Genomic DNA, 12,761 nt, shown 5'->3' on the forward strand with positions numbered 1-12,761 from the left:
AAAGCGACTTACTATGGACTATCACGGAAAATATGCCCAGTTGCGACATTCTGAAATTTTAAAATTCTTACGCAGTCTAAACTATAGTTGAATAGTAGAAAATTAAAGCAGCTGCTTTCAAAGCCTTATATTTTAAAACTTTATTTGCCTTACTCGTGAATACCGCAATCAGCTGTTAATGACATTTCGCACACAACAGCCGTTGCTGCTAAACAACAAAACAATAAAATATCACAAACGAAAACAATGAATGAGTAGATCGGAAATCTGGGTTAACGTGTAAAGTTCAATCAATAGTGAAGTAGTGAAACTAATCAAATACCAACAGTAAATAAACTATTTGTCTCAGACACGTAAGCCCGTACCTACTGTCACACACAAAGAAGGGGCAATTATTAGCAACCGCGTCTGCAAATTACAGAGATAAGAACGAGCTATTGTTAATCGCTAGCAATTGGATTGGCGTTTGATTCCTATTCATTTTGTGTGAGTGACAATGCATTGAAGAAGCTAACTTATTACTACTTTAAGAGCTTCGTGCAAATCAACTATTCGTGTACTAAATGTGGAAACTTTAAACACCAGTGGGTGTGTTTTTGTGGAGCTGCTCTACGGTAGTATTTATCGCTTGCTAATACATCAATAGGTAGTTCATAGATTACTACGTATTCACCGTATTCAAGTTTCCGGAAAACTGATGAAAGCCCATTTCTCCTATTAAGGGATTAGCTCTAATTTATTATACTATATAAAGTCGCTTTAACAGGTTCAACGTATAAACATACATGTTATCTATTTCGGATATTAAGGAAGGTGTGCGCTGTTTTTAATAAGTTATCAAAATATTTCTTCGGGTCTAGATCACAGTTGGTATTCAGTGCTCAAATTGTGCGGTTGTCATTAAACGTTAATTGCTGTGCGAGCGTAGAAAGTTCAACATGGTGTCAAATACTAATAACAAGTAAGTGCAATTGGCTTTATACGCTAAAGTTTAAAACGATGTAGAATAGAGTGTGGTGAGGGAAAGCGCAATTAAAATTTACGACGCTCGTTTATTAAGAAAATATTCAAATAACCAGTGCTATTAAAATAATTGAAAATAACTAAAAATAATAAATAATAAAATTATGAATAAAAAATAATATACAGTGAAGTTCCGCTTTACGGGCCGTCCTCATAGCCGGTCATTTCCCATAACTGGACCAATGTCATGATTATTATCATTTATTTATTATTATTTTTATCGAAAACAATTTATATAACCGGGAATGAGTACGTTGCAATGACCGTACACGGACATCAGTTTGGTAATATTTCGTTCAAATCATCTCTGATAAATGAAAACATTTTATAAAATTTGTAATGTGTAAAATTTGTAGTTAAAAATGGGATAATTGACATTCAGCCACACCGGGCTGATATTAACTCGCAGTCATTAGTTCAACAGAGATATTCATAGTTCTGAGTTTTAGCTTCTGACCCTAATAATACATTTTAAAAACTTATTTTTGTCACGTTCCCATATATGGACAGCTCCCTTAGCCGGAAAAAAACACTGCGACAGTGAGTGCCCGCTTATGAGGAATTTCACTTTATATAAAAAAACATACGATATTAATTTTTAAAGTTAATTTTAAAGTTTCACATATTGTCTTAAATTAATTTTAGAGTATTGTTCATAATTATTCATACTTACAAACTTATACATACATATGTATGTATGTATGCATATTATATGTTATATAAATGTACATATATAAGTATTTGGGTTTCCTAAAATGGTTAGATCTACATTAAAGGCATATTCAAATAAGCAAAAACAACAACTTTCTTAAAGTTTAATATTTAAACCCTATATAAATTAGACAATATAATATGTTGCAGTCACTACGTATACATTTTTAACCAAAATAAAATAATTAACTTCAGCTCTGTAAATGCTTTTTAAAAGTGCTTGGTAAGCCACAGTTAAAAATAAATAATAACTTCATACTATCTCCAACTAAAAATAGCGCACACGAAGTGCAGTTTTATTTTTGGCTTTTGTTTTGATCGCTCATTTCTTAAGCAAGCATTTTGTGAGAGTCACTATAAATTTGCGTCCCAAATAAAAAGAGCTTCATTCAATGCCGACAGAGCGTTGACCAGCTCGTAAACACGCAATGGTTTGCTTCCACAAACGAAAGTGACCACTAAACCAGTCTTGAATCGAGCTTTGCGCCGCACGCACAGTCTAGTTTAGCCTTTTTAATTCAAAGAAAATATTTCGTAATTATGGATACAGTTGCAAAGTTATTTTCTATTTTACAAAATCCCAGTGAGGTCGAGCCGGAGCAGCTGCAATCGGAAAACATATATGAGGACAAGATCATCTTCCCGGATTTCAAAACTGGACCATTGACAAAATATCGTCAACTCTCAACATTTTGCTACAAACGCATGAACGTCCTTCTGGAGGGTGAGGAGCACATACGACTAAAGGTGAGCATGTAAGCAATTAAAATTCCACACATCAGTAATTACATAATACTGCATAGTTGAAATGCGTGTACTTTTTGCCACGAGTATGCAAATTTATGAATTATTATTAATCAATCCACTTGACTCATTAAAAGTCATTTTCGCTGCTTTGATCAGAGTACAAAGTGTAAAATCAAGCAGCGGCGCGCTAATACAACTACAGTGGGGCCAACTGTAGTGTTCTTCTTCTTTATTGGCGTAGACACCGTTTACGCGATTATAGCCGAAATAACAACAGCCCGCTAGTCGTTTTTTTTTTGCTACGTGCCGCCAATTGGATATTCCAAGCGAAGCCAGGTCCTTCTCCACCTGGTCCTTCCAACGGAGTGGAGGTCTTCCTCTTCCTCTGCTTCCCCCGGTGGGTACGTCTTTTAATTCGCTGAACTAAGAATGTCAATGTCGTCATATATCTCATACAGCTTATCGTTCCATCGAATGCGATATTCCCCGTGGCCAACGCGCAAAGGATCATAAATCTTTTGCAGAACTTTTCTCTCGAAAACTTGCAACGTCGACTCATCAGCTGTTGTCATCGTCCAAGCCTCTGCACCATATAGCAGGACGGAAATTATGAGTGACTTATAGATTTTGGTTTTTGTTCGTCGAGAGAGGAATTTACTTCTCAATTGCCTACTCAGGTGTTAGTTAATATAATAAATTTTCTTGGTTAATTATTTTCCCATCCTCAAGAGGTAGCTTATCAGTATCTATTATAAGCTGGTTTCACCTACATATAAACAACGCTAGTCATCATATTAGTTAGCAGGTTGCAGGCATATGCACAAGTCTGGATATATATGTATGTGCATATATACGTACAGTAATCACAATTTGAAAAGCTTTCAATACGAATTGCTAAATAAATTGAGTCTTCACATTACATAACTTTAAAATTATACAAAGCTCATATTTGAATGCACACAGTCGTTCAAGTCATGTGTGTTGTTGTTACTGCAATAGTGACCTAGCTTAATTACACTATTCAAGAACTTTTTTTGAACCTGTGAAATATTTCTTTTTCAAGAGGTTATATCCGCTTGCAAATCAGAAAAAAATCCGTTTTTTGTGTGAATTTTGTTTGAAGAGGCTTTTATTTAAAAAATATATAAATAAAATATATGTATATTTACAAAATTTGGACGCGTAGCCTATCCCCAACAGACTTAGCCAGTGAAATCCATCTGATAAATCAAAGTACCAAACTGGTCTATCCGTGGCTTATTAGCCTAACCTAGCAAATCCCCCGAAAATATCTATGGCGGAAGACTATTCTAATAATTCGAACAGAGTAAGCGAATAATTTGTTTGTAATCAAGTAAGCTCTTGAATATAGTACAGCATTTAGCCGGCGGGATAGTACAGAGAACCTTATTACCAAAAACATGGCAAATTGTACCTCCAACTGTTCAGCCCTAAAATGCAATATTTTTATTACGAAGTGCAGGCAAGTTATCAGAGATAACCCTTGAACTATACAACAGCAATTTATCAGTAATATGACTTCATACATATATACATACATGCATGACTATGTATGTCTTACATTGTAATGTATTTATTAACTGATTTGCGTTAGTTCTAACGACAATTGTGTGTTGTCACTTAGAAATGCTTACGAGTCATTGAACATGTGCCTACATTCAATAAAGCACATATATAGCAACAATAGATATAATTATGATAGCAGTATTTATTAGCGCTTATTTACAAGCTGACACACTTTTTTTGCTTGCGGAAATTCACACCCTCATTACAAATAAACAGCTAGCCAGCCGGAAATTGTTAGAGACAAATGCGAAAAACCACGGAAATAAACTTGGGACCCTCAACTTTTTCTAAAATGCGGCTGACAAAGTCTAAATCATTGAATAAAAACTAGATATATCACAAAAACGCTTTCCATAACTTATTAGAGTCTTAAACGAACGCTTTGTGATGTCTATTATTTCCGATAGAAAGACTTTGGGTGCAACATTGTTATGGGAATTTAGTTATACTAATTATCTGCTATTAGTATATAACTGGATAAACTTGATGCATCTATTTTTTGATGCAGCTGGGGATATATTATTTTTTTAATGGCAACAATATTTGCTTATGACCACTCAGAGTATAAAGGATATAAGAGATTTTAGTATGCTATAACTTATTCCTTGAGGACAATAAATATTCTCAGTGTTCAAGTCAAAAGTTCCTGCGGGGTCGTCCTTATTATATTACAAATTATGTATGTAGGTATTTACAGATATCTGTGTGTGGATATTATCAAATAAGTAATGAATAATAAATTTTACTCATTTTCAAGATAAAATAGTTCTAATAGAACGAAATAGACGGAATAGATATTAAGGCAATAAATGGAAAACTGCAAATATCGTTGTGAAGAAGCTTTAAATAGGAGTGTTCCTTTCAAAACAGGATATTTTTACTCTTAAACAAATATAGCTTTGTTCATTTCTAATATATAATGATAGTAATTAGTATTATAATTATTTAACATATGTACATAAATATTGGATCTTTCAAAATGCGATATATACAATTGCATCAGTCACATGCTGCTGCTGGTCTAACTCGCAAACGACTCCCTACCACACAGTTTTCCCTGTGAGGGGCTTTCGAATTTTGATAGTTATGAGAAAGAAACAAGAAAGAAAACTGTTACAATCAACAGATATGGATATTATGACATTTTCAAGCATTATGGTCATTTAAAAGTACTAGAAAAGGAAAGGATTCTAGAAGATATCAAGACATTGAAAGTCATTCAAAGAAAATTGTTCTCTCTAAGAAACTGGTTTTGGGGTCAACCATTATCCAATTGAGGACGCATAAAAACTATTTATTTAAAAAATAGGTAAACGACCTCCTTCGACTTTAGGTAATTAGTCGAAATTTTCTTCCAAGTTGGTATAGCTGTCAGTTACATTCATACATATGTATGTGCCAAATGTCATCAAAATAATCATTAGTGTTTACTATACGCTTTTGTTTCTGAAGTACTCGTACATAAATTACATTCGGCGATTTTTGCAATGAGTGAAATTATTCAAAAAGAATTTCCATTAAATTTTGTGTGCGGAATCAAATGTCTTGTGCCAAAATATTCAGAATGTTGGAAAAGGCCTTCGATGATAATTGTTTGTCGCGAGAATGTGGTTTTAATGGGTACAACCACGGTAGAGGGTACAACTTATTCAAAAAGGATCGAGAATGCGTTGACGACGAACCACGTCCAGGATGGTCATCAACATCAACTGATGATAAATACGTCAATATAATAAAGGAATTGGTGCTTGAGAATCGACGATTAATAGTTAGAGACCTTACTGGCATCGTTGGAATATCGGAGAGATCAGTGAAAACCTTTTTGAAAATTCATTTGGGCCTAAGAAAAGGGAAAGCACGATTGGTTCCAAAATCACTAAATTTTTCTGAAAATCAGCGTTGCGTTAACGTCTGTGAAATAATGCTTTCGGACTACTAGGATGTCTTGAAACGTATTATTATTGGCCATGAGTCTTGCATCTATGCTTACGACCGGGAAACCGATCATCAATCGGCCGAATATCATAACAAAGTTGAAGCGAAGCCGAAAAAAACATATCAAAGCAGGTCTAAAATCAAGGTTATATGACAGTTTTCTTCAATTATCAATGTATGGTGCACTCCGAATTCCATCCGATCGGCCAAACTGTCAACAAGAAATACTAAGTGTTATGCGTCGTTTGGGCGAAGCTATTCTTAAAAAGAGGCCAGAATTATTGGCCGACAACTCATGGTTTTTGCACCACGATAATGCACCGTCGCGTACTGCATTAGTTCTTCGTGTTCTTTCGCCAAATTTTCAACCAATATCATGCCGCAACTCATATAAAATTTAGTTGATTTGCGGGAAAGTTTCTTAATAAGTGTTCACCGGTTATAAAATTCTCTGTAGATCAACTTATGTCGGTTTAAACCGTACTAGGCACGATATCCACATATTGCGACTTCAACTCGACTGATACAGTGGATAATGTAAAAAATGTAAAAAGTTAGTCCATTCAAAAGTAGATTCCACGAATTTTTTTTTATTTCTAATAAAATATATTCATATAAAATAAGCTTCCAAACCCTTTAAAAATAGATACTGACTTTCTAACCTGTTTTTGGGACAAAGGTAAATATCCCAATATGATAAAGGTTAGGAGAAGCTCGAGCAGACTGAGTAGTATAGTTTAAAATAAAATATTTACATGTGTACATACATATATACGTACTCGCATAAGTACTGGAAAACATATCAATTTATCAATGAAGCTTTTTGGGCATTATTTGATAAAATTCCATATCTATAGATAGATATATAAATGTATGTATGTATGTAGATGTGTAAAAACTTAACAAAATGCGGCTAAAAACAACAAATTATGGTGTATACAAATAAATTTGCTCGCTCTAAACTCGGCCGAGGAGAATTTCAAGACTTTCTTCTTCAACTTCTTCTTTTGCCACCTTATTTATTGTCTACTCTTGGTTTCTTTTCACTTAAGCACGAAAGACTGTATAAGTTTCCAAATTTATAATTTGGAATTTTTAAAATAACGGTAAAAGAATTTCTGGTCTTTTTTCGTCATATTCTTCTTTTGCATTAATTCTGGGCTTAAATTTTTTTTTTTTTGAAGAAAACAAAATAATTTAAAAACTAAATGACTCCCAACGGTTAGATCCGGCACTTACCACATTTATAAAAATGTTTGTAACTGTGATTCTATTGATCTATTTCTTTTAGCATCGCATATGGAATTTCATGGAAAAACATCCCGACTTTCAACATGACTTGGAATCACCCACAATGGATCGTCAACGCCAACTGGCCAATAAACGCGGTCAATTAATCTGTGATAAGCAATTCTATGGATTAGGCGAAGTTAGTGAAATTCTAAAAAGTCCATCTTCACTTCAGATACCGTTATTAACACATTTCTTTATCGTTTGCAGTACGTCACTGCGCCTCAGCTCTCACTGGCCTTTGCACAGGCCATGTTCTCGTATGAGTTCAGCTTTGCCGTCAAGTATTCGCTGTCGAATGGCATGTTCCCCAGTACAATTCTCTCGCTGGGCACTGAGCGTTTGGCCAAGTATGCCGCGAAAATTGCAAATAATGAAATTATAGGCGCTTTTGCGCTTACGGAAATCTCACACGGCACCAATGCACGTGGCATGCGCACACGCGCCACCTATGATCCAAAGACGCGTGAATTCATCATACATACACCCGACTTTGAGGCTGCGAAGTGTTGGGTTGGCAATTTGGGCAAGACATGTACGCACGTCATCTTATATGCACAATTATATGTGCCCGACGACACATATCAAGGGCTGAATGCCTTCCTAGTGCCAATACGTAACGAGCGCACGCTGCTGCCGTTCCCTGGTGTGACCGTTGGGGATTTGGGCGAGAAGGTCGGCTTGAATGGCATAGATAATGGGTGAGCATAAGAGGGTTTCTTTTTATTTTAAGGTATTCATGTATTTTGTATGAAATCTCTTCTAGCTTTGTGATGTTCAACGAATACCGCATACCCGGCGAGAATTTGCTCTCGAAGACCGGTGATATCGATGAGCAAGGCAATTATGTGAGCAAAATCAAGGACAGTCGCAAACGTTTGGGCGCCTCGTTGGGTGCACTCTCGTCTGGGCGCGCGAACATATGCTCGATAGCTTATGTCGCGCTCAGCAAAGCTATTACAATTGCCACGCGCTACTCTGCATGTCGCAAGCAATTCGGCCCTGAAGAAAGCAACGAAGAGTGGCCTGTAATCGAATATCAGTCACAACAATATCGCCTCATACCACACTTGGCCACCACCTATGCGCTACGTATATTCGCCATGTGGATCGGCACAGAGAATGTAGATTTGACCTTGCGCACCGTTTTGGGCGAAGACACCAGCAACAAAGGCATGGAAATACATGCCGTGTCCTCGGCCGCCAAACCGGTGTGCACTTGGGCAGCGCGCGATGGTATACAAGAATGCCGCGAAGCATGCGGTGGTCATGGCTACTTGAAGTTAGCCGGCTTGGGTGAGCTGCGCAACGACAACGACGCCAATTGTACGTACGAAGGCGAGAATAATACGCTTATACAGCAAGCCTCAAACTGGCTGATAAGTCTGCGACGCAGTAATGCCAATTTCACGGAGGTCTCACCATTGGGTTCTGTGGTCTTCTTGAAGGATATGGACGCGATATTGCGCACAACGGCGACCGAACGCAGTGCGCAGGAGGCGCTGCAACCAGACAGTGAGTAGTGATTGGTTGTCATCTTTTACAGCTACTGAATCTTACTTGCAGATCTCTTGAAGGCTTTGGATTGGCTGCTAGCCTTCCAGCTGGATAGAACAGTGCAACGCTACGAAAGCTTACGCAAGAAGGGTCAAGACGCCTTTGAGACACGCAACAACATACAAGTCTTCAACGCACGGCAGCTCTCCCTTATCTACGCACAGGTAGGCACACGCGGCACTAATTTGATTATGAATTTTAAATATGTACGTTCTGTCAACAGCGCACAATTTACTATGTGTTCCATCGCTTCTTCACCAACTTGCCGCCGTCCAATGAGAAAAATGTGCTTGCTCAGCTGTTGTCGTTCTACGGCGCCGATTTGGTCACGAAGTACACCGGCATCTACTATCAAGGCGGATACTTCCAGGATAGGGCGCATGCGGAGCTCTACCATGAGGGCATTTTGGCGCTGCTGCCGTTGCTGAAGGACGAGGCCATATCGCTGATCGATGCAATTGCGCCAACAGACTTCATACTCAACTCGCCGCTCGGCATGAGCGACGGCAATGTAAGTGTAACTGTAAAAAATATTGTGGGGAAAATGATAGTTGAATATTTTGTTTTTGTGTATTTTTGTGCTTTGCAGATTTACCAGCATCTGCAGCGCGCCATCGTACAGGCGCCTGAAGTGTTCGAACGTCCGAGCTGGTGGCGCGAAGTCACCTACAAGGACTACCTTCAGAAGTCGAAGTTGTAGAGTCTAGCATTTGCATAAATTTAGCGTACTTAGTTGCGAATTTTGATACAATCATTTTTATTCCATTGCAATAATTTTATTCTTTGTCGTTGCACAATATACGAGTATAGAAAATATCATTAGAATATACATATGTAAGTAACCAATAGCTAGCAGTTTGTGCTTTCAATAGTTGTCTGTTTTTTTACAAATGTCACACATATAAACATATTTATAAATAATTTGTGCTTTATGATAGAGCGAGCCTTACTTAGGACTTATGACTGTGTATGCAACAAAGTTACGCTTTGTTGTTGGCATACATACTTACAAACAGATTTGTTGTTTTAATGCTTAAATTTTTATATACAAAATATATACATACATTGTTGTAAATTGTTATTGAAAGTCATGTTACTTTTTGGTTATCGTTTACGTTTTGGCAGTACCGTACGTTTTGAAAATGTAGCTATTTGGCATTGTTGCTTTTAAATTGTCTACGCGCACAAAACCGCCGCCGGGAATTTTGGAGCACCATCACAAGTAAAAATTTTAAAATACGCTTTTTGCTTCACAATTTGGTAGTTTAAACACATACACAAAAAAAAAAAAATAATAATATCATGTACACAGCAGCTTTGGCTCACATAGCGGAGCGATATGCCAAGTTTTATCATAAACCCCACACACTTCTAACAGATCACAGTCAAGTGTTGCATATCTACTACTACATAAGTATTAAATATGTATGTACTAACAACAAACAATTACACAGATTTTCACACCCTAAAACGAAATATCTTTCATTTACACTAATTGCCCCGCATATGCAACCTACACTTAAATTAATACATTCGCGACCCTGCTTTGGCCGCTAAAATCTATGGCATACAGTAATAACAACAACTTCATGAAATGTTAAGGAATTTCGCCGGAACCTGATTCGAATTTATCTGCTATGGGCGCTGTAGATCCACGGTTCGTCGCAGTTTCACCCGACGGTGTCACCAACTTATCCACATAGGCCAGTTCGTGTTCGGTTTGCGCCAACATCGGTATCTGCTGTGGTAGATCGCTCGTCGCCCACAAGTACAAGTCGAGCGTCTTCTCTGTGCAATCGGCAATGAAGCGCACGAAGGGGCGTATGTCGCCCTCGTTTGCCACTTGCAGAAACTGATAGTATTTGTGGCTATTGAATAAATGCATGCAATGTTATAATTAATGCGCACACTTATGTAAATACACGTGAATATGTACTAACCGCTGCTGCTTTGGTATTATAATGGGCGGATAGCCCGCGCGCATCAGCAAAGCGTTCATGAGTAGACGCGATGTGCGCCCGTTGCCGTCGATAAAGGGGTGTATGTGCACCAGTTTGTAGTGCGCCAAGGCTGCGTGTCTGTGGAGTAATAAAAGTCATTAATATATTTTGTAAATAAGTCAGCAATACAAATTTGCTGCGCTGCATTAAACAAATTTAGTTGCCGTGGAAGTCACTAAAGCATTTATAATTACTAAAATTTCGCTGCTTACTTACTTGACTGGATGCAATGAAACCGTTTGCTCCGCATTCAGCCAGTGCTCGAAATGCTGCATGAGCACTGCCAAATCGCCAGGCCCGGGCGGCACATGACCGCCTACATACACTTGCGTACGACGAAATTCGCCACCCTCGATGGGATCCACATGACCCAGCACCCTTCTATGTATTTCTAATATATCCTTTAAGGTTATCTCAATTCTAGAAATGAAGAACAAGAAATATTTATATATTTTTTTTAATTACGCGTTTTAAATTTCTACAAAAGTGAAACTTTTGCAAAGCAAACACACACTTACTTGTTAACCAAACTTGCATTGATGTACTTCATAGCCAAATCCAGACCAAGAATTTCGTTGTGCTCATCAATGGATTTGCCGTCGATAGCCATGCGCGTCTCCAGAATAGAGCGCGTTTGCGCCAAAGTCATTGTGTTGCCCTCAATGCCCACCGAGTGATAGATATGTTGAAAATAAGCCTCTTTTTTCGCGCGTCGCAATGCCGCGTTCGATTCGTGCACTGCAGAAAGTGCGTCACGCTTCAAGTCAAGCAACTCTAGCTTGCGTTCGTCAATGGATTGTACAATGCCAGCGGTGCGCTGACGATTAGCCACCGCTTCTGTGTTAGTGGGGTTTAGCATCAGTGCCTGCAGTTGAAAACAAAATTAAATTAATATCGCCCTCAATTTGCCCAATTAGCAATTACTTGAAAATAATATTGATCCGCTAGCACAATATCCCGTTGACTATGTTCCAGATATTCGCCGTAGCGCAGCAAAACTTCAGGATGCTTTGGCGCCAATGCGAAGGCGTGTTCATATAAACGCTGCGCCTTCTCACCTTTACCCAAGGCGCGCATTTCTGTAGCCAATTTCAAAGAGTCAAGTGCCTCTTTCACATTAGTTGCTGAAGCACGCCCACTCTCCTCTTCTTTCGCACTAACATACAAATCCTTAAGCGCATCCAAGTCCAGCGCTCCCGTACTTGGTGCTGCGTAAACAGCGAAATCATCGCGCGTTTGCAGGAAATGATTGTCAGGCAGGTGTTGCAATTGTTTGTTTGCCTGTCGCAACACGCCATATGGATTGATATGCAGGAACTCGTAGAGTATGAAAGCTACAGTAGTGCCTGCTATGAATATGCAAAGGTTCACAAAACTAACATAAAGCATGGAAGCGCGGGCCAGCTGTTGGTGTTGCTGTAGCTGCAATAGCGCCTCGTTGCGTATGGCGGCAATGGTTGCTTGGTTCATGTTATGCTTTGTGCTTACAGTGTCGAAATTGCAGAGTGTCTTTTCGTAGGGCACACAACTGCTGCGCTTTCTAGTTGTGGGCCCAACAGCTGGTACTGTGTCATTATCCATTTCCAAGTTGTCTTTGTTGTTACTTGTGAATGTTTCGCTACTTTAGCTAACTAAAATTGAAAATATTTCTGTTTTACACACTTTCTGCGATCGTTCGTTTTCCGTCCCGTTATGGTTTCCGTAAATGGCATCTTTGAGCTGAAAATTGTATGGTTTGTATTATAAATAATTTATAAAAATAGCAGTTTTGCTAAATAGTTGGCACTCACCTCCACTATAACTGTTTGTATTTGTGTCTTCAACTTTCCTTTTACTGAGTCCATGACGTGTATTTTTGCTTTGCTTCCGTTGTTGCCACACCGCATGAATAATTGGCGAATGTGCAGTAAA

General features: G+C 38.2%; 2 protein-coding genes across 4 annotated transcripts; one reads left to right on the forward strand and one right to left on the reverse strand.

Annotated features, from left to right (window-relative positions):
• Positions 1-228: 228 nt before the first annotated feature.
• LOC126752146 (peroxisomal acyl-coenzyme A oxidase 3) lies at positions 229-9,931 on the forward strand. Of its 3 annotated transcripts, XM_050462741.1 has the most exons (9): positions 229-486; positions 861-961; positions 2,319-2,481; positions 7,295-7,432; positions 7,504-7,994; positions 8,060-8,808; positions 8,860-9,014; positions 9,074-9,361; positions 9,440-9,931. In XM_050462741.1, the coding sequence occupies exons 2-9, from the start codon at positions 939-941 to the stop codon at positions 9,548-9,550; spliced, it is 2,118 nt and encodes a 705-aa protein (XP_050318698.1). In that variant the 5' UTR covers positions 229-486; positions 861-938; the 3' UTR covers positions 9,551-9,931. The 3 variants fall into 3 exon arrangements, with proteins under 3 accessions (XP_050318698.1, XP_050318697.1, XP_050318699.1); XM_050462740.1 differs by having other exon boundaries at positions 229-961; XM_050462742.1 differs by lacking the exon at positions 861-961.
• LOC126752153 (protein adenylyltransferase Fic) lies at positions 9,591-12,749 on the reverse strand. Its single transcript, XM_050462754.1, has 6 exons — positions 12,641-12,749; positions 11,775-12,569; positions 11,369-11,715; positions 11,067-11,270; positions 10,791-10,928; positions 9,591-10,718 (listed from the first exon to the last, which is right to left on the reverse strand). Exons 2-6 carry the CDS (start codon positions 12,429-12,431, stop codon positions 10,448-10,450), a joined length of 1,617 nt encoding a protein of 538 aa, XP_050318711.1. The 5' UTR covers positions 12,432-12,569; positions 12,641-12,749; the 3' UTR covers positions 9,591-10,447.
• Between the last annotated feature and the right edge of the window lie 12 nt (positions 12,750-12,761).

The sequence above is a fragment of the Bactrocera neohumeralis genome, chromosome 3 (genome assembly GCF_024586455.1).
Source record: "Bactrocera neohumeralis isolate Rockhampton chromosome 3, APGP_CSIRO_Bneo_wtdbg2-racon-allhic-juicebox.fasta_v2, whole genome shotgun sequence".
Lineage (NCBI taxonomy): Eukaryota > Metazoa > Arthropoda > Insecta > Diptera > Tephritidae > Bactrocera > Bactrocera neohumeralis.